We start from the raw sequence: 21,741 nt of genomic DNA on the forward strand, positions 1-21,741 counted from the left end.
GTGGTTTCGGGCCGGGCCCGCGCATCACTAGTGTGGAGTCGAATCTTGGAGTTCGCCCCGGAGAACTACTTTCGGCCCTGGAGAAGACAGATCTCCCCTGTGTTTCCCGACCACGGTCAGGAAACGAATAGCGGAATGGTTAACAGAAGTCATCTCAACTAGCTAGCAGCAGCTAGGAACTTTCAGAGCTGGCCAGCTGGGATTCAAACACGGACATTTTGGTTTATTAATTACATGGAACTTTTCTGCTGTTAGCTAGTGTTACTACCAGCAGTGAGGAATGCTTACTTTCTTGAAAAAGGCTCTAATGTCCATCCTTCAACCCATGCGTTCGCGCTCTGCTCTTGCCGCTGTGAGGTTCGGCTCTGTGTACTCAGAGGTAAACACGCAAGCGGCAGTGAGCAGGGTCGCATGGAAAACATGGACTGGAATTTCAGTGATGTGGGCGTTCTCGTATAGTGAAAAAGTGGAATGGATTGGTATAATGACGCACTGAAGGGGCTCTCTCTACCGTACATATCATATTTAAGTGAATAATGACAGTTTAGATGATTATTGGTTTAAACTCATATCTGGCCACTTGGTATCATAAATAGGCATTTTTTGTGAAAAAAATGTAATAAATAAAAATAATAAGAAACACCACCAAATGATTTGGGGGGCTTGAGAATAGGCCTAGGGACGCCACTGAGTATGGCCAATGTATTTGCAACAATGCAAGCAACCAAAAGAACAATTCTTTAAGGAGTGTTCCATTCAGATCCGCTTGATGCCATTAAAAACCAATGGGCATGAGGATGGCCTCTTGGATCATAATGGCTTCCAAAACAAATAGCGAAGAGGATACAAAGGCTGAAGGGTCGCATGAACATCAAACTCCATGTCCTAGGACCATGGAGTTTGATGTTCAGCTGACCCTTCAGCCTTTATCCTCTTCGCTATTTGTTTTGAAGCCATTATGACCAAGAGCCATCCTTCATGCCCATTGGTTTTTAATGGCAGTCAAGCGGACTGAATTGGACACTCCTTAAAGAATTGTTCTTTGTGTGTGTGCATTGTGCAATACATTGGCCATACTCAGTGGCGTCCACTAGGCTATTCTCAAGCCCCCCTAAAAATTTGGTGGTGTTTTTTATTATTTATTTATTACTTTATTTTTTTCACAAAAAAGGCTATTTATGGCAATACCAAGTGGCCAGAATATGAGTTTAAACCAATAATCATATAAACTGTCATTATTCACTTAAATATGATCATGTACGGTAGAGAGAGCCCCTTCAGTGCGTCATTATACAATCCATTCCACTTTTTCATAAGAGAACGCCCACATCACTGAATCCAGTCCATGTTTTCCATGCGACCCTGCTCACTGCCGCTTGCGTGTTTACCTCTGAAGTACACAGAGCCGAACCTCACAGCGGCAAGAGCAGAGCGCGAACGCATGGGTGAGGATGGACATTAGAGCCTTTTTCAAGAAAGTAAGCATCACACTGCTGGTAGTAACACTTAGCTAACAGCAGAAAAGTTCCATGTAATTAATAAACCAAAATGTTCCGTGTTTGAATCCCAGCTGGCCAGCTCTGAAAGTTCCTAGCTGCTGCTAGCTAGTTGAGATGACTTCTGTTAACCATTCCCGCTATTCGTCCTGACCGTGGTCGGGAAACACAGGGGAGATCGGTCTTTCCAGGGCCGAAGTAGTTTCTCCGGGGCGAACTCCCAAGATTCGACTCCACACTAGTGATGCGCGGGCCGGCCCGAAACCACGGCAGGACCATGGAGTTTGATGTTCATGCTGACCCTTCAGCCTTTTATCCCTTCGCTATTTGTTTTGAAGCCATTATGACCAAGAGGCCATCCTTCATGCCCATTGGTTTTTAATGGCAGTCAAGCGGACTGAATTGGACACTCCTTAAAGAATTGTTCTTTGTGTGTGTGCATTGTGCAATACATTGGCCATACTCAGTGGCGTCCACTAGGCCTATTCTCAAGCCCCCCTAAAAATTTGGTGTGTTTTTTATTATTTTATTTATTACTTTTTTTTTTCACAAAAAACTATTTATGCAATACCAAGTGGCCAGAATATGAGTTTAAACCAATAATCATATAAACTGTCATTATTCACTTAAATATGATCATGTACGGTAGAGAGAGCCCCTTCAGTGCGTCATTATACAATCCATTCCACTTTTTCATAAGAGAAGCCCACATCACTGAATCCAGTCCATGTTTTCCATGCGACCCTGCTCACTGCCGCGTGCGTGTTTACCTCTGAAGTACACAGAGCCGAACCTCACAGCGGCAAGAGCAGAGCGCGAACGCATGGGTGAAGGATGGACATTAGAGCCTTTTTCAAGAAAGTAAGCATCACACTGCTGGTAGTAACACTTAGCTAACAGCAGAAAAGTTCCATGTAATTAATAAACCAAAATGTTCCGTGTTTGAATCCCAGCTGGCCAGCTCTGAAAGTTCCTAGCTGCTGCTAGCTAGTTGAGATGACTTCTGTTAACCATTCCCGCTATTCGTCCTGACCGTGGTCGGGAAACACAGGGGAGATCGGTCTTTCCAGGGCCGAAGTAGTTTCTCGGGGCGAACTCCCAAGATTCGACTCCACACTAGTGATGCGCGGGCCGGCCCGAAACCACGGCAGAAAACTAGAAATCTGCACCAATGTGGAGCCATTAAACCAGGAATGAAAACTTGGTCTCAACCCCCATATGTCTTGCCCATTATTTGCAATATACCTTTTCACTTTACATTACTTTTTAATATGTCCACTACTGCTTTGCAATAACCCTGTTTCTCTCCATCTTTGTGTGTGTGTGTCATGGAACTTTTCTGCTGTTAGCTAAGTGTTACTACCAGCAGTGATGAATGCTTACTTTCTTGAAAAAGGCTCTAATGTCCATCCTTCACCCATGCGTTCGCGCTCTGCTCTTGCCGCTGTGAGGTTCGGCTCTGTGTACTTCAGAGGTAAACACGCAAGCGGCAGTGAGCAGGGTCGCATGGAAAACATGGACTGGAATTTCAGTGATGTGGGCGTTCTCTATATGAAAAAGTGGAATGGATTGTATAATGACGCACTGAAGGGGCTCTCTCTACCGTACATGATCATATTTAAGTGAATAATGACAGTTTGTATGATTATTGGTTTAAACTCATATTCTGGCCACTTGGTATTGCATAAATAGGCATTTTTTTGTGAAAAAAAATGTAATAAATAAAAATAATAATAAAACACCACCAAATTATTTAGGGGGGCTTGAGAATAGGCCTAGTGACGCCACTGAGTATGGCCAATGTATTTGCACAATGCAAGCACACACAAAGAACAAATTCTTTAAGGAGTGTCCAATTCAGATCCGCTTGACTGCCATTAAAAACCAATGGGCATGAAGGATGGCCTCTTGGATCATAATGGCTTCAAACAAATAGCGAAGAGGATAAAAAGGCTGAAGGGTCAGCATGAACATCAAACTCCATGGTCCTGCAGCTGTGTGTATGTACTGTATGTTCACTGAGTGGTTACAGACAAACAAGATAGTTCCTCGAACTCGTCGTTGTTGTATTTCACTGCATTGCTTCTGTCAAGCAGAGACACCACAGGTAGTGCTGTTGTTTATGATTCACAGCAGTGTGTATCTGCTGCAGACCCAGGTATGTGAACTGAAGTATTAGATGTTCCACAACTATGTTTGCTATAGTTTTATTATGCTGCACTTTTTCTGCCCTGGCAAATGTTTTTCAATATCATAACCGGTCTTCTCTTTGAAGCTGTAAACTATGCAGCTCATTTCAGCTGCAGTTTTGATTTATGAAAGACCCGTAAAGCTTTATATCACAGTGACAGTGCATGTTTTCCTCACTAGGATAGATGAACATTTGGACATGCAGTGCAATTTTGTCTCCATTTGATGGCCCCATTAAATGTGAAGTACTGGACTTAAGGTATAAAAAAAGAGGAAGACGGGGCAGTGTTTAGCGCAGTTGGTAAAGCAGCCGCCCCTTGTGCAAAGGCTGAGTCCAGGCTCTGCGGAAGCCTAGGGTTCAAATCTGAAAAAGAGGAAGACATCTGCACATGCTCCATACCGCATTATGTTTGCTTGTGTATTGCATTTAACTCCTTTAGGTAACGTAATGTTTCTTCATGCTGTGTTCCTGGATCTGTGTCTACCCTGTAGGCATTGTGTCGCTGATCTCCCTGGCTGTCCTCTCTTACGAGCGCTACAGCACAATGATGACCCCCACTGAGGCGGACTCCACCAACTACTGCAAGGTCTCCCTGGGCATCGCCCTGTCCTGGGTCTACTCCTTCATCTGGACAATGCCACCACTCTTTGGATGGAGTAGCTATGGCCCAGAGGGTCCTGGTACCACCTGCTCTGTCAACTGGAAGGCCAAGACGACAAATAACATATCTTACATCATCTGCCTGTTTATCTTCTGCCTCCTTTTGCCGTTCCTGGTGATCATGTTATGCTATGGGAAGCTGCTGTGCGCCATCAGACAGGTGAGGAAGTTTGGGGATTGGGATGGAAGCCCTGTACCTGCAGTATTTGCATGAATGAGCCTCGGTGCACCTTCAATACTGGTGGCCGTGTTAAAAGGTCAACAGTGGTGGATTTTAACAACTAAAACCACATTTCAACATCCCATAAATCCTGATATGTAAAGAGAGATAATGAAAATGTCGTACATTCATTTTACGACTAGTAGACTTATTGTTTAAAGCTACTCTAATCAATGCTTTAAAATTAACAAATTATCTAAAGACTGTATTTTAAAGGTGCTCTTGTACTGTAGTCACCCACATCCGCAACTCCTCACATTTCGTTTTTTTTTTAGCATCTTTCAGCTGGTTGTTTTGGCGGCCTGCAAATGTACTTTGAGGTTCACTCTCATTGATGTTATTTCCGGTAGCAGCAGTTGTTGTTTTCAGTAAAAATGCTTTAAAAAGTCACTACGCACTACCTGACGGGTACCAAACAGCAGACAGACAAAGCTAGCAACAAGCTATTGATCATAGTGGAGCATTTAGCAGTTAAAGAGTCAGACTTTTCCCTCAGGAACAGATCTTGGAAGAGACCAAAACAGAGCTGGAAGGAAAGTCAATATTAGGCTTACAATGATCAGGTGGTGAGGGGAAACAACTCTAAATGAATGCTAATGTTGCTCTGTGTCTGCTGGATGTGTAAATAAGCAACAATTTGCTATATCAACTCAAAATGTAAGTGTAAAATGTCAGTGTTGTTTTCACAGCTAGTTTCTGTAAGTGTAAAATGTCAGTGTTGTTTTCACAGCTAGTTTCTGCTGCCCTCCTGATAAAGTTACTGAAGGTCTGAAAACTTCCATTACTCAAAGAAAGTTTTCTAATATAACAATAATGCTATAACAGAACATAAAGCTCATACATGCAGGATGGCAGCATTACCTCCAGCTGAATCAGCATGTGTAGACTCTCACTGTGGCAATGTTACAATATTAACTGCAGCCCGACACAATTCAGCCGAAAAAAAAGAGCAGCAACAGTGGAAATAAAACTACGCTCTACTCCAGCCTCTAGATGCTGGATATGGCTGTAAATCAAATAACCAAAATAAAAGTCAAAACTATCATAGTGACGCCTACAATCTAAACACCACAAGAGGCAGTGATCCTGTCTTTATTAGAGCAGGACGTGTCAGACTGTCTTCTAAAAAAGTGTTTGCTTGTGCAGTGTCCTGGGTTATGAAAGATTTTCATTGAATTCAAGCACGTCTTATAAGAAAGATAGTTCTAACAGAAAAGCATGTAGTAACAATTGTCTAATTTTAACAAAATTCAATAACGATTACTGAATTCCTCAACTGTTCTTAAAACTGATTTGTCTTGGAAGTTAATAACTTTTCTCCCGAAGCTGTGAACCAGCTGATTTTGGAGTTCATGACATGTTTTTAATGACCTTCCATTTAAATGGCTGTTTTATAACTAATTATGGTTATGAATCATAAACTGTGGCTATGTCACCCTAAAATTACCATCAGTGCTGTCTCTGTAAGTCAATAAAGTCAATGTCTGGGTCTTTGTCAGAGGAGCTGTGGGTGACACCACACACGCCATTTGGTTTAGACATTTAATTAAATCACTTTAACAAAACATGATAACTGGATTAATGTGTTAAATACACTGGTCTCACATTCTGAATCAATTCTGCGGGAAATCAGTCTCAACTGGTCAAACTGTATCAGAGTCACATTTTTGGTCCTACTTTTTGGGCAAGGAGTAAAATCTGTTCAGCAATTTTTTAAAATTTAGAAAATCACTCTCATCTCTGCTAATATTTTGGAAAGTTTCAGAAACATAAGCTGTTAGGAGACACCAAGAGGTGGCTTTCAGGCAGAGACATGCGCAATACGCTCCTCTGGGAGGAGATACATTTACATTGACCCCTATGAGCCTAACAAAATTACAGAATTATTTGCCATGCCATACACATTTGCTCGGGGGATCCAATGTTCTCTCTATGTGATTCACCATGTCTCCAGTTTGTTTCATTACTGAGGACAATGGGGAAAAAGCATTGATTCAGGTAAGGCGTGTCCTTGAAGCAGGGGGCCTATGTTTGTTAGCCATTCAAGTATCTACTTCTAATGAGCGGTACGCACGAGATCTCTTCACACGTCTTCAGATCATACAGATTCAGAAACAAGCTGCATTCACACATATGCTGAGTTTGTTTATTTAATCATTCGTTTATTCATTAATTTGCTAAATTACAGATGCAACCGTCTTTAGAAATATGTTACGGTGCATCTCCTAACATTAAATATATAAATTAATATTAACAAAATGGTGATTAAATAGGACTGAATCACACAGCTGAATCTAATTGTGCTAGTATAAGTGGTGCATTTAGACATTTACCTCTGTTTAATATGTTTAATATTTCAAAGTACAGCACGGCACTATAATAAAATAGTGAGATCACTCTGTCCTTGCAGTGAAACATCTCTCTGCTGAAAGTCGGCATAGGAAGCTTCATAAATCACTCTCAAGTCCAGCTCTGATGTGTTTTTACTCCGCATTTCACTTTCACTGTGATTCCTACGAGTGATTCATAGATGCATAATAAATAAAAGGCCCAGATTATGTTTGTTAAATATTCAGCAGTAGGCATCTGCAGTGAGGTGAGGAGGACAACCGATCATCCAGAGTATTTGGTGTGGGATTTGCCTCTTCCTCCCTCATGGCTGTGAACTGTGGCATGAGGTAACTGATGTCTGGTTTTTCACACACTGTCCCACGCTGACTGACTGGAAGAATATGAGGAGAGACAGTGTGGAAGGCAGTGCTCTGTCTTCAGGGAAAAGTGCACACATACACACACAAAGTCGCATAGTTTGCAAGAACAGGTCCCAGAGTAATTTTTTCAGGGCTACAACTCACTCACACACTGTGAGCATCGTGTCTTCTCAGGTAAACAATGAGTTATGTGCGTGTTTGCATGAGCATGCTTGTGGCCGTCCTCTCTGATAAACTGTTCAGCAGCATTGTGTGTGACACAAGCACAAGTGGGAGTGATGTGGTCACTCTTTCTGTGACCACATTTCTTTCACTTCATCTCTTCTTTTTATTTCATCCCTTTTCACATTTTATCCATTTGCTGTCTATCCTCATCAGACAACACATAGTTCTTTGTATGGGTTAAGAAGGAGCCAGCAGAAAGCAATTTCTCTTTGTCTTAGTCAGACTTTCCCTCCCTCTCTTTCTCTTCCTCCCAAACTCTTTTCTTCTTCAACGTCTTTGTCCCCTTTTCTCACCCTTTGTCCCGTCTTTGTGCAGAACTACATATACATTCTTTATCTTTAACAAGTTTCAATGGGTTGCTATGCTGTTTAGAGTTGTGCTTCTCCCACTGACAATACTACACAAGGCAAAGACTACAGTTTACCTGTCAGGCCGTGTCAGGTAACATCAGCTGGGACAGATAAAAGTTGTTGAACAACTTGTCTGCTAAAAGAGTTGAACTCCCTTATCTAATAAAGTGGCAATCAGTTGGAACAGTCCGCATAGAGAAGACTGAATGAAGTTGGGGATTGGCCCAAATTGGTGTTGCACTCATCCCCAATTTACTATACAACCAACGAAATGACTGGCCCATGTAGCTCTATCAGTTCAAAACTGTTTCCAAATGTTATTTAGTTTATTGCTTTACCTTGTCACGGTGTGTGAAAATGTGCCGCTTGCTCAGTTAAACTACACTTCACCATGTCCATCAAACTGGCTGTTGAGAAGATAGACGACATGCATGCTTGTGTGTGTCTGTCAGTGTTGTCTCTTTATTGCTGATTCTCTGTTGATGGAAAAGGTCTTAGGTCTTTATCAGTGCAGAGGGCAGAAGCTGTGAGAGAGTTGACACAGGTACTTCAGTCAGGGAACATCCCAAACAAGTGAATAGACACAGTCTATCTCAACAACAGTGATATTAGGGATATTATTACAAACTCAGTTATAATGCTATCATGATAATTAAGTTCATAATGTGCAATAAAAACAGCTGCTGCAACTGTAATTTGTGTCAGAAACTAAATTTGCAAATGTGCTCCCCATATTTTTTTTTACTTGTCACCACGTCATGTGCACACAGAGTAATGAAAATGAAGGCATAAACTATCTGAAACAATCTAATTAAATGACTAAATTACAGCACGCTCACACAATATATTATTGTCTATCTATTGCACTGCATGTGGCAAACTGTGGTTTATTGCACTTTACTGCTCAGCTCCTAAATCCTTAAACACAATGTGTTACTCCCATGACCTCAGAAATGTCTTTTAAGTCCCCCACAGACTTAAAAGGGAGATTAAACCAAAACATCAACATATAAATCCTAAAACTGCTCATTGAAGGTGTAAAATCGTGGTTTCAATGCTTTCTTGTATTACAATAAAAACACGTGGGCCTTCAGAAATGTAAGACTCTCCCTCGATTTTAATATAAAAATGAATATTTTGTTACATTAAAGCTTCACAGGATTAAAGCTGCATAGGCTGATTTTAGGAGGTGTAAATACCAACACATAATCCCCCCTCGTTGAAATCCCCAATTGCTCTATTTGTGTTTAAACTGCAACATGCAAATGTAGCAAGAAAACTGAACTCACTAACTGTGTCTGATGGAATGGCATTTTCCATCCCTAACAGCCACAAACAGTCAAATTTAGTAGGACTGAGGACGGAGTGTTATCTAGTTAATTAACCATTAACCATTCATTAAACAACAGCTGTGTTATCTCTGGTAGTTCAGGACTTGTGAAATTCACTAAAATTTGAACGCTTCATGTCCACGAACTGCAGGGCGTTGAGGTTTGGTATTTTGGTATAAGGGACAGTTTACTGGGGCAACAAATCTGGAATTGTACATCTGCACAATTATCTGTAAAGACACATTCCACATAGTGTATATTACTCATTCCTCAAAGGCTTTGTGATTGGTGTGCAAGTACATCTCTCCATCTTAATTGATGAGCCCTAGGTCCCTAAGGGAAAAATACTGTACATAAATTGGTGTAGTGTGATTTAAGAGAGGCCTATTAGATTGCAACATCACCATTCGACTTGATAAGAATTGTGCAAAGCATGGGAGCAACTTGCACTATGGATTATTAAACTAGTCTGAGCAGGTCTTTCCTTTTGCCTGCTGTCCTTCTCTGCTCCCTTTGCAAGTCACCTAACAAAATATTTAACAAATAACAATGGCACAAAACATTTATTTGCCCTTTATGTAAACCTTGATTTAAAAAAGAGGCCATGAAGATATAGTTTTGGGTGGTGACCACTGACTTTCATAAAATGTAGTGTCTCACTTGATATTATAAGCTAAAATCAAGAAACGCAGAAACACACGAACAGCCAATCAGCTAACAGACGGGCGTGCAGAAACAGCCTATCATATCCCCGGACATCACCAGTAACAGGCAAACAGCCAATCATTCAGCATTCAGTTGTGTAGTTCGGTTGCAATACTTGCCATGTTGGTTTGTTAACAAGGGAGTAGCATGCAGTGAGAAGCTGGGTAGAGAGAAGAGGCAGCCGCTATGTGGCGGAAACTGGCACCGGTAGTATAATAATCCGGTAGTATATTAATCCACGGTAGTACCGTCGTGTAGAATTTCTAGTATAGTAGGAACTTATACCATTTGCCACCGCGGGGTACCGTGCAACTCTAATTACTGCTTCCACATGCATGGAGTGACATAAATAAACTATGCCCATGACTTGAAATAAATTGGATGAAAGCAAACAAAAAGGGACAAAATATGCATGAACACATACTCACAAGTATAAAGTACTCTTTGGTTAGATAACCAGTGGCTCCCTCCCCCTTGTCTCAACATCTTTACCCTTGGTCTGAATTCATTCAGATGTGGCTCATACCCCCCTATGGATAAATAGCGATACTCTCAAGTGCTAAAATATTTCTCCAACATGCTGTGGGCTATGTGGCACAGAGGTAGAGCTGGAGAGACGGAGGGAGATGAAGATGTCAAGAGGAGGCGAAGGAGGCAGAGAGATGAAAGGAATAAAAAGGAGGGGAATGCTGACAGACTGTGACTGCGGGGGACCTAATTTCTTGCTTGCCCTCATCAGATGTACAGTAATGACCCTGCACTGGTCATGAGTTAATTTCATTGGCCACAAGCGGATGTTTTTGCTGCTGTTTTTACTGTGCCTCTGCTGGTTTGGTAATTTCCTGACCTGAAATCACATTACATGAAAATAGGCAGTGAGTGCACCAGAGGGGGGAATTTCAATACAAATTACATGGTGTAGTTTGGATTAAGAAATTACACTTGTACCTTAAACTACTTTGCCGGCATCCACAAAGGTACTGTAAAAAAGTTTCTTTTCCTGAAGCGGTACTTCTGTTGCAGTACAATGAACACAGTAGACAAGTGTGGGTGGGAAGCTGGTGAGGAATGATGTCTTTTTTTCAACGCACTAGTGATTTCTCCGAGTTCTTGTATACTTGTTTTCAACAACGCACTCTTGTGATGTCTTCTGACTTCACAAAAGAAAGAAAAACTCAACAATTAATCATTTCAGTAATGCTCCAAGCAAAAATAAATTAATTTTCTAGTTCCAGTTCACTGCATCTTGTGTGTGCAGTAGCATTAATTTCCGAGTATAGCCACAAAGAAACTCTCCAAAGAAACCAAACCTTTGAGAAACCATCACTTGCATGCAAACAGATTAATTCAAGGCACAAAAAGGATAAGAATATGAACTTTTTTTGGGCTTGGGTCTTTTTCCATCTTGGTTACTTCTTGCCACTTTGTTTTTAACTAGTCTTTGGGCATTGACCATATCTTTTAAATGTGACTATGTTTACATAAAGTTCACAAAAATATGAATTAGTCCAGCAACAGTTGCCAGAATTAAGGTGATAACATTGGTTGCAGCAGGATACACCACCCAAGGCTATATTTTATATCGAATCCAGCTAATACCCAGCTCGGAGCAATGGAGGAGGGCAACTTTAGCACTGGGATGCTTGGCTTGTGAAGGATGGTAAGGAGAGTGTGACCAATATGTTCTCAGACATAGGCCCTTTAATTTACAATCAAGTGACGTTTACCTCTTGCGGCAAAACAGAAAGGTGTTCCTGAGGCATCTTGAAACAGGGACAGGTTATGTTTTAAAACCACCTATAAACATGCATTTGGAACAGGTTTTGCAACTCCAATCGAGGCTTTCAAGGAAAGTGGGAACAGAGAGGGGGAATGATATGCATCAAATAACCACAGGTTGGATTCGAACCCTGGGCTGGATGTCAAGAGAACACGTGTGTGTGTGCGAGCAAATCAGTGATGCGCGGGTTGATCCAAATTGAGCGGGTGCCCGCGGTCGCCCGCTCAATTTGGCATGACATTCGGGTCATGGTCGGTCGGGTCATTTGAAATAAAGATGCCGAGTAAAGTTTTGTAATTTATGTAGTAGACAAAATTTTCTGTGAAATACACAGACTTTATTGGCTGAATAACTGGCGCGAAGAAACCACATTTTAATAGGCTACTTTTAAATGAATATAATAACTCAGTAATGCCAGTTTTATGTAGCCCGATGACGCTACGAAGTTAATCAAGAGTATACACTACTTTTTAAAATGCGGGTCAGGAAGTGGGTTGGGTAAAATATTTCACAATTATTTGCTGCGGTTCGAGTTCGGGCGGGTTAGTTTAAAACGTCGGTTGGTGCAGGTCGATCAAACATGGACCCGCGCATCACTGGAGCAAATGGCTCACCATCGGTCCACAGCCAAAAATGCTTAAATGCTTAACTTTGGGCACTGCTTAAACTGCATCAACCAGACCAATGTTTGTACCCTGCCTAAATATTAGAAATACCTTTGTATATAGTATAGTATAATATTGCCTTTTTCAAGCTTTATTTGATAGAGACAGCTGTAGAGTGACAGGAATGTGGGGAGAGAGTGATGGGGAATCACATGCAGCAAAGGACCGCTGCTGCCTGAGCCTTTGTACATGGGGCAGATGCTCTACCAACTGAGCTAACTAACACCCCAAACATAGTCTTTCTAACTGGGAATGAAATCTTAGGTATGTGACAGCACAAACCTCTGTGTGTGTTTGAGTTATGGTTCATTTATCATTTTTGTTCTGCTTACTTGTGACTCCTCGTCACAGGTCTGATATGTCTATGAGCTAAGCTCATGTTGTTAAGTTTTAACAGTCCTAAGGAGGCATAAATCTCCACATTGATAGACTCAAACTGAAACGAGTACCATAACTCGGTATTATACTAACTGTGTGTCTCTGGTTACATATCACAGAAATATGCTGCTTATGTCCAAGTGGGTTGCTGCTACACACTGAGTTTATGTGTCTGTGTATTTCTTTGTTCACATAAGGGCCCCTAATGTTCCTTACCACAAAAGCTTGAGTGACTAAAAACTCATTACACACACACACTTATGCACAAAAACATGGCAGACACACACAGAGGTAGAGGAGACACAGCTGTGAAAACACTTCTTGGCAAACCTTGTAATGAAGACGGCCAGCACTTCTGCTTGATACTAGCTTGGTGGGGAAGTGGTGAGATGCTGGAGGGCACGGCTGCTGCACTGCAGAGTAGGCTGCATGTTCGAAACACAAATTAGTTCTCCGTCAGATTGGCTCCAGGATGAGGCTTGCGTTCTCTTTGTATTGTACTACAAGTGCCTCGTCTCTTGCCTGCTGGGTCATTGATTTTTTTTACTTTTAGTTTTTTCTTCTCTTTGTTCCATATCCAACTCAATTTCCCTCTTTGGACTGTTATTCTTATCTTGCATGTGTGTGCCCTTCATTCTCTCACATCTTCACACATTCACACTCTAATTGTCCCCGTCAGTGGCTTACTCCTGCGCACACACATGCACACACACACTCGGTTCATTTCATTTTCTGCAGTGACTGCTCCAATCCCTGTTTTTGCACTTGCTTTTTCATTCTTTTCTAAGTCCTCTTTCCCTCATTGTCTTTTTCCATCTCCCAGCCCTGCATGTGACCTCTTTGCATTTTCTTTCTCTTTGGCTGCGCCATTATCATCCATCTTTTTCACCTTGGTTGTCTCAGCTGCCATTTTCGCTTCCATCCCATCCCATCCCCTTCATCACCACTTCAGAATCAACAAAAATGTGCTGTTTCTGTATAACAATGAGACAGATGCTGACATCTGATAGCAAGTAGCTACCTGTGTCTATGAAACATTCAGAACAAAATGAGGTGGGAAGCCTTTGTAAAGAATGACATGACCATGGTTTTGCCAATGATCTTGCCAATCTTTTCTTCTTTTTTCTTCTTTCTAAAGAAGAAAATCCATTAACTTTCCTTCTAGAAAACAAACCATGAGCAAGTAAGCTTCTTTACAGATTGTTTCTTTTTGGGATGAAGCTGATCATACCCACATATGTTCACAGTTGCTCTGTGACCTGCACATGAGAAGTCTTAAACATGTCATGAAGAGGTTTTTCTTTTTAATAATTGGCGGGGAAAGTAAGTGCAAAGATGACAGATTAGATTAAGAACAAGCATTTATGACATGTTTTTATAGATGTATGATCAAAGATTAGCAAAATGGTATGAGGTAAAGTAGACAAAGTCCTCAGTGGTGTTGCATATATATATTCATATGCTCATATGCTAACACAGTGATGTTTCGCAGGTAATAAAACCACCTGTTTAAACCATGTTCACCATCCTTAGCTGCTATCATTTGCATATTAGCACTAAACACAAAATGGAGCTGAGGCTGGGGTTATATAATTCGTCATAAACCAAAGTAATGGTGTGAGAGGAAAAGATAAGAAATCACCAAAGTTATTAAAATTACACCTGTGTAGATTCTTGAAGCTTGCACTTACAAGCTTACTTACTTTCTAGATAATAATACACACATTTGCATATACAAGTTTTCCAATACTACTATTTAGGTGCAGGTAGCATTACATATTCAAATAGACTTATATAACACGTTTCTTGTGTTCCAACCACTGAAAGTGCTTTTATAGTGCGCATCACATTTACCCATTCATACACTGATGGCAGAGGTTGCCATGCAAGGTGCCAACTGTTCATCAGAAAATGACTAATCACATTCACAGCACAACCTTCAGGAGCAATTTGGGGTTTAGTATCTTGCCCAAGGACACTTTGACATGCAGATTGGAGTAGCAGGAGATTGAACAGATCTTCAGATTAGTGGATGGCCCACTCTACCTCCTGAACCACAGTGTCAATACATGCCAGTACAGAGCAGCACCTTTCAAGTACTTGAGCTTCCCTGACATCTGTCAAGCCCTCACTACCAATTGTGGACATGTTGAGAGCACACAGCCTGCACTCAACACCCAAGCTGTAAGACTACATTAACAAGACCCCTCTGATACTTTAATTGATAAGATCACTGAGGAACACTTCCTCCAAATTATGGTCAAAAGTGCGACCTCCAAAATCCATTAGGAAGCCAGAGAGAAAGATTTAATCTGGTGGGAAAGAGGAGTAATCTGATTTAAGATGTAAAATTGAAAATGTGCTCATAAAAAGCTACAGTGCAGTTTTATATTGGTTTATTCTATTTCAATATGGTCATTGTGTATGTGGCAGTAAATCCACAAGGAGCATATGTGAATCAGCAGATGTTAATTGACATTCAGAGTCACAGTAGTCATCACATGGATCATACCGTATGGTCAGTTATAGTACAGCTATAGAGTTTAGTATAGTATAGTAACAGCTCCAGAGTCAGGGCTCAACCGGTCCATAGTTACTCCAGTTTTTCCAGGTCATTGAATTCACCAGAAGGAGTATGTGTGTATTTTTATCTTAGAAGCCCAGGGAACCTCGAGTATGCCCCCTGACTATTTTATCAATATTATACAACATGCTTGGCAAATGCGACAGCCTTTCAGCATTATATCTTGTATTTTTCTGCTCACTCATATGTAGTATAGAAGGGAAAATATAATTTGTTATTTGTGTTTAAGGTTTACAGATTTATGTAAAAAAAAAAAAAAAAATAGGGATGTTGGAGAAATAAGACTAGCAACCACCTGCCAAGTAGTCTTTAATTTCATCCACAGTGATACATGTGATCCTTCAAAGATGCCCGGTCAGGAACTGAGGTCAGAAATGATGTTATTAAGTTGTTTTCTACCCAACTCACCAACTAAGAATGAGCATTGAACAAAGTGGTCAGTTCAAGGGGGCATGTTCTTAATTACATTACATAACCAATGTGCATCATCTGCATGACCTTGTACAAGACAAACACACACACACACACACACACACACACACACACACACACACACACACACACACAGCTTTATGCTTCCATTTTTTGAAAACATAGTAAGACATTTTGGAAAATGAAAAATCTTTGTTCATGTTTAGTGTTAGACTCTCTACATTCTGACACAGTTGACACATCACTTTTAAATCTGCATGTTTCTGTTTCGGCCCCATGCTGAGACAAAAAAAGTGTGCCAGTACTTCAACTCCAATTCCAAATATGAAATGGGGTGTCTGCAAGTGTTTTTTTGCACTGTATTTACTCAGACAAGTGTGTGGTACGCTGGAGTAATTTACACTAAAAGCATGTGCTGCCTTTTTGTGAATGAGCCATTAAAAAGCACAGATACACTACCTGTTTGAAGCTTCTTCACTGATGCAAGACCCCTTTTAAAACCAGCAGCAGGATGTATCATTAGTTTAATTCATAATTGAGATGTGCTCCTTTGACGGCAGCCCTAGAGCCATTTATTTTATTCCATTATTGAAACAGATTATAATAGGTGTCAGAATAATGAAATATATAGTTATATTTGAAGTGGGTGGTATAGAAGTACAGATGTAATGTACCATGAGCCTTCTTTATCTTAAATCCCATGTGAATGTCCCTAATTCATTGTAATTGACCCTCTACTGAAAGATCATTCATAGTTGTACTACTTGAGAATACCTCATTAAGAGACTATTCCCAGTGTTGTGTAGCGTAGTGTCAACAACTGTATATTTACTTACATGAGCTTAAGCTCAATAAGTAACTTACCTTCAAGGCAAAAGCTTCGACAGAGTAAAAGTTACTTAATTAACTCACAAAATGTGAAATATTGACCCAGTAACTACACCACATCAGCCACATGGGCAAAAATGATTAAATTATTCATTATTACTTGTTACTTGATATTTGAGCAGTAAGCCTCTGTTAGGGACAAGGTTTTAATAGCTGGTATCAAAATGCCATATACTGTACAATAAATATGAATCTGGTGACTCCCAGTGCATCTGCTTCCAAAGGAAACTGGGACAGAAAGATCTGAAAACATCCCAGTTTTTCCAGCTTTTCATGCTGGTGTCTCAAGAGAAAAACAAAGTTTAGGCATCAAAGTTACTAAAAGAACTGTAAAGTACAGGGCCAAAATACTTAATTTCCTGTTGCATCACTCTAATTCTCTTGTTTTCATACTAAAATCAGCACAAGCTGGTTGTCTTAGAATTAATGCAAAGGCTGAATCATGGATCTAAATTGGGAGTCACCGGCCTTTTTGAGATTGAGCTAAGACTTGTCACATTTTTGTATAAATGTTATAAAATGTTAGTTCCACAACTACTTTTTTGAGGTTCCAAAAGAAAACATTAGTAAACCCCTGACTGGACTGAAATGTATTTTAGTGGGAAGTCTGAATTGAGTATTGTGCACTGTAATTTGGGTACAGCTACACTGCAACTCTGATTTTCTAGATGAGCATCAGTAAGGAGTATTCTGTGTTTAAATCAGAAAAGGCTGATTCGCACAGAACCAAAAGGACAGACAATTTTCATAGCTGCTGTACCTGTGTTTGGTTTGGTGAGCCCTGGGAACTTTGAAGTGAATATCACTTTACAGTCGCTACCTCACCAGCATTCAAGTTGAATGCTGGACTTGCTCAGCAAAGCATGTCATGTCCAATTACATGAAAGGATTTAAACTGAATGACACGCATGACTCCAGCTTATCAAAGTTTCAGAACCTGTCTTAAAACTCATTGTCATTCAGCACTGACTGCACAGAGGGAAAGTGCAGTGCCAATATTAACACTGAGACAAAGCTGTTTTCTTAGAAATTAAGTTCATGTTGGATGATTCCACACATCACAATTTATGTCTACTTCTAAAGTTCTATGCCACTGCAAGAAGCAGTGCAGTTTGTCCTTTAGACCAAAAGTAAATAAGGTAAAGGTAACTACTTTTGTTGATCTTTCTCTCACAGCCATTGTTGCCAACTTCAGTTAGGCAGAAAGAATTTAAAGAATGCCATTGGACATTGAACATAATCCTGAGTTTTGCAAAGGACTCCAATATCAACATTCCTGTGGGTGAAAAAGAAGGAATTTATCGGTTGTGTTGGAAAGAGACCTCCGCCAGGGACTTTTACATGAGACAGCCTTACTGATCCATTAAAACATATCCAATTATGAAATATGGACTTTGAAGGAGGACAGAAGACCCGGTTATGCAGTGTGGATTGATTAAATAAAAAACATGCCATGTTATTTCCTTGTGGTTCTCCAAAGCTGAGCCAAGTCTCACTACTTTCTGAGAGCACACAATCAACTTCTTGTCTTTTTTACATACAGGCATGCCAGGAATGTAATTTGGTCAACTCGAGAAATGAATTTAGTATAGATGATAAACCCCAGAGGAGAATGTTATCATCTGATAAAAATGTTTTTATTGTGCAAGTGTGTGTTTGTCAAAAAGGGGACTGCTCTGCCTGTATGGTGGCTGTTGTTTTGCTCTTCGCTCATATCCTGGGCTCTCCTCCTGTCCTGACCCAGTAAGCAGTGGCCTAATTGGAGTGTTTGAATGTGAGACAGCCTCTCGCCTGGCACTGCCAGCCTCTGTAGCCATCTGTTTGTAGAATGTAACAGCATTTCTGTGTTGGCTGAGACACATACAACACGCACACCAATTCACTGATTAAAGCAGTGATGAACAGTGAGGCGTTCCTTGAAATATAACAGTCATTCTTTGCCATAATTCACATGCCACAGGTTTACTGAGGATGGCTTCCTGCTGTTAACACAGCGTGCGCTTCCCCGAGCTCCAACTGTGTTTCTTCTTAGGATATAAATCTAATGTACCTCTTGAGAATTCTGTATTGGAAATGGAGCAGCGACCATAGATATGTTGATTGGGTTCCTCCTGACCCATTTTCATGTGTTCATGCATACCCCTGCCCTCCTTAATAAATGCTGTATGCTGATGGAAATGTTGACTTCTGCTGGAGATTCCCATTCCCAACCAATTATATATCTTTTTGAAATCAGACAGTTTGTAATTGAAAGATCTGACCTTTATCATTATTTGTAGCTTCTTGTTATCTGCCATTTGTACTGTTTCTCTTAGAATCTCTGTACCTGGTTCCTTTCATTGATTCGAATACTAAAAAGGAGAAGGTCCCACATGCAAGCTCTAAAACGTTGCCTTCAGCCTCAGGGAGGGTTTGCAGCATAGTGAGCTGCATCATCAGGGCTATAGTTTGATTTCTGTTCTGTACAATATACATGTATATTGTACATTTTGTATAATTGTGCACGATAATGATTCAACGACTCTTGAGAAAAAGAAAAAAAAAACTCCAGGGAGACTGTACATTGTTATTACCACTGCTGTGTCTCTGTTATTTCCACCATGCATACATCTGTTTTTGCACTGTGTAACCTTGGGCTCCAGGTATGATCACCCACGTGAAGTACGTTATGGCACTAGGTCACACAACACCAATTATTTCAGTGATTTTAGTGAAACTGGTGCATAATTCATGGATACAATGTCCCCTGGGTTTCCTGATGGACAGTAAAGAAAAGTGGCTATGAACTACAGCTGCTGTTAGCTAATGTAAGCTTAGTTTGTTAGCTGTGCTATCCAGACTGTGAGCTCAGAGCACAGTGGGAGTGTCTGTATCACAGGTGGTATGAGGTCTGTGCCGTGGGGCAATGCAGATGGGGAGCAGAGCTGATGTGCCAGAACCTGAGCTGGGCAATCGGGCAATATAAGTGGTCACAGCAGTCTCTATGGACATACCCTGTAATGATGGAGGCATAGACACCAAAGAGGATGTTGACAGAGGAAAATAAGAAGACAGAAGAAGAAGAGAGCGACTGCCAGACAAAAGTAAATGGGCTTGTTGTTGTTGGACTAGTAAGTAATATTAGCTGGCTGCTATGTGCTGTTGTTGCATTTGCTTGAAGTAATACTGTGTTTGCACAGTGGTTGACTCACTAGTTTTTGATCACAAGTAATATAATTAATAATGTACAGCTGTTTATATTTACCACAGTGGTATTGCACCTGGGGCACTGAGCTAAAATACCAATTTCTATAATAATGTTGCTTTAAGGAGACTGTGCCCTTGAAGTCGTGCAATGTTGGACACTGTGAGCACCTTTATTGTACAGACTTGGCTTTGATTTGTTTTATTTCTTTATCTGAATCTTTACACATTATTTCTATATATATTGTATTATATTGTGTCTTTTATTGGGAGGCATTTTGTGACATCTGATCTAGAAGGGTGCTATAGAAATACGTTTTCATTACTTAGATTTTATTGCTAAAAGTGGCCGAAGATAGAAAGAAGTTACAGAGTGTTTAGAGGACTTCTAGTTTAGTTGCAAGTCGTACAACATCATTGATGATAGCCAAGGGGTACAGGAGTGCCAGTTAGCAAAATCTAATAATAGCACACATAGAGTTGCTTTAGATGTAGAAAGGAAGAGAAAATGTAAATGTGTAGTGTTGCACCTTGGCCCATTACCTTTTCTTCCACTATATCAGATTAAATATTCATGTAGATAATTAATTTACTGTTGGAATTTAATGTCCCCCTGATGAATTAAACTGGAGCCATACTGTGACAGTTAATAAGATTCATACTGACTATGTTCAAACCCATAGAGGGGAATCCTCCTGGTAAGGTGTTTGTGCTGGTGTTTTAGGCAGTTCCAGGACACACTGAGCGATGAGCTATTAGCCCCATGCCGCTAAATGATGAAACACAAGGACACAACAAACAGTCTTATTCCTCTGTCTGTGTGTGTGTGCTTCAAGAAGCCTGTAAGAGTTTTACACTTACAGAAAGGTTAAAGGTGATACTATACATGCAGTTCAGATTACTCATTGTTGGATGACTAATCATCCAAGTAATTTGTGAGCATTTTACTGTTTTCTGTAGCAAAAAGTGTTTCCTATCAGGGTTTAACAAAAGTAATGTCACATCCTAGGGATGTCTCTTTAAGACCCTGCTGTGTTTTATAACCACACTTACAAGACATGCATATTTAAGGAAAGTAAAAATTGTGCAAGTGCTCTTCTGCTATATGGTTTGGTTGTCATAGCACTGGAAACACTGTTTTAATTGGGTGCTAAGGGGTATGACCTCTGAACTAAACTCCTTCAAAGCTCCATCTTCAAAATTCTCTGAGGTCATTAAATCTCCTCTGTTTGCTGGATGCTGCCCTGTAATGTGTGTCTTTAGCAGTTTGGGTGTGAGTATATCGTAGATGTAACAAATGACCATCTGCAGTGTTAGAAAAAAAAACTTGAACCTTTCAGGAATCTTACATCGCCTGGTGCCAGTTCTCATTTTCACACTGTAACACCGCTGTTTTATTACAAATGCCAATGTTTAAGTTGCACAGATGGATGTTCAGCAGTTTAACCACTGGAGCTCTGAGAGAGTGAGTGAATTTAAATCGGTCTGTGTGAGTCCATGTGTCTACTGTATGTGACACTACTTGTGTCAGTGAGTTAGATTGAGCCAGCCAGCTATCAAGTCTAAATCAGGACAAACGCACCAAATAAACTGGAATAAAATGCCTTGCTCTTGCGACGCAGCCTGCCATACAAAAAAAGACTTCAATTTAGTTCAGTAAAGTGAAAATTTTCCCTTGTAGAGTTCCACCTTATATTGAATTTAGTTGGGTTCTTTTCTTAAATTTAATGCAGGTAGAGGTTCGTACTGCGTACTACAGCGTACTTGTGTTTCTCAAAAGCAGGCACGTGAGGCTGCTATGAACTCATCATAAACACTTTGTTCACATCCAGCAGATATGATTCATTTTGTTCTGTCCATTGGGTCAACTCTATCAAGGACCTCTGACTTCGGATGAGTACATTGGCCCCCTGATTTTTTCTTTTTCTTTTGCCCTCTCAAT

General features: G+C 40.5%; 1 protein-coding gene across 1 annotated transcript in view; it reads left to right on the top strand.

Moving 5' to 3' along the window:
- The window catches only part of tmtopsa (teleost multiple tissue opsin a), a 52,570-nt gene that overhangs the window by 6,797 nt on the left and 24,032 nt on the right, over nucleotides 1-21,741 (top strand). Inside the window, exon 2 of the mRNA XM_010745732.3 lies at nucleotides 4,179-4,507. Within this exon, the coding sequence (XP_010744034.3) occupies nucleotides 4,179-4,507 (329 nt within the window). The remainder of the gene's footprint in view (nucleotides 1-4,178; nucleotides 4,508-21,741) is intronic.

The sequence above is a fragment of the Larimichthys crocea genome, chromosome XII (genome assembly GCF_000972845.2).
Source record: "Larimichthys crocea isolate SSNF chromosome XII, L_crocea_2.0, whole genome shotgun sequence".
Lineage (NCBI taxonomy): Eukaryota > Metazoa > Chordata > Actinopteri > Sciaenidae > Larimichthys > Larimichthys crocea.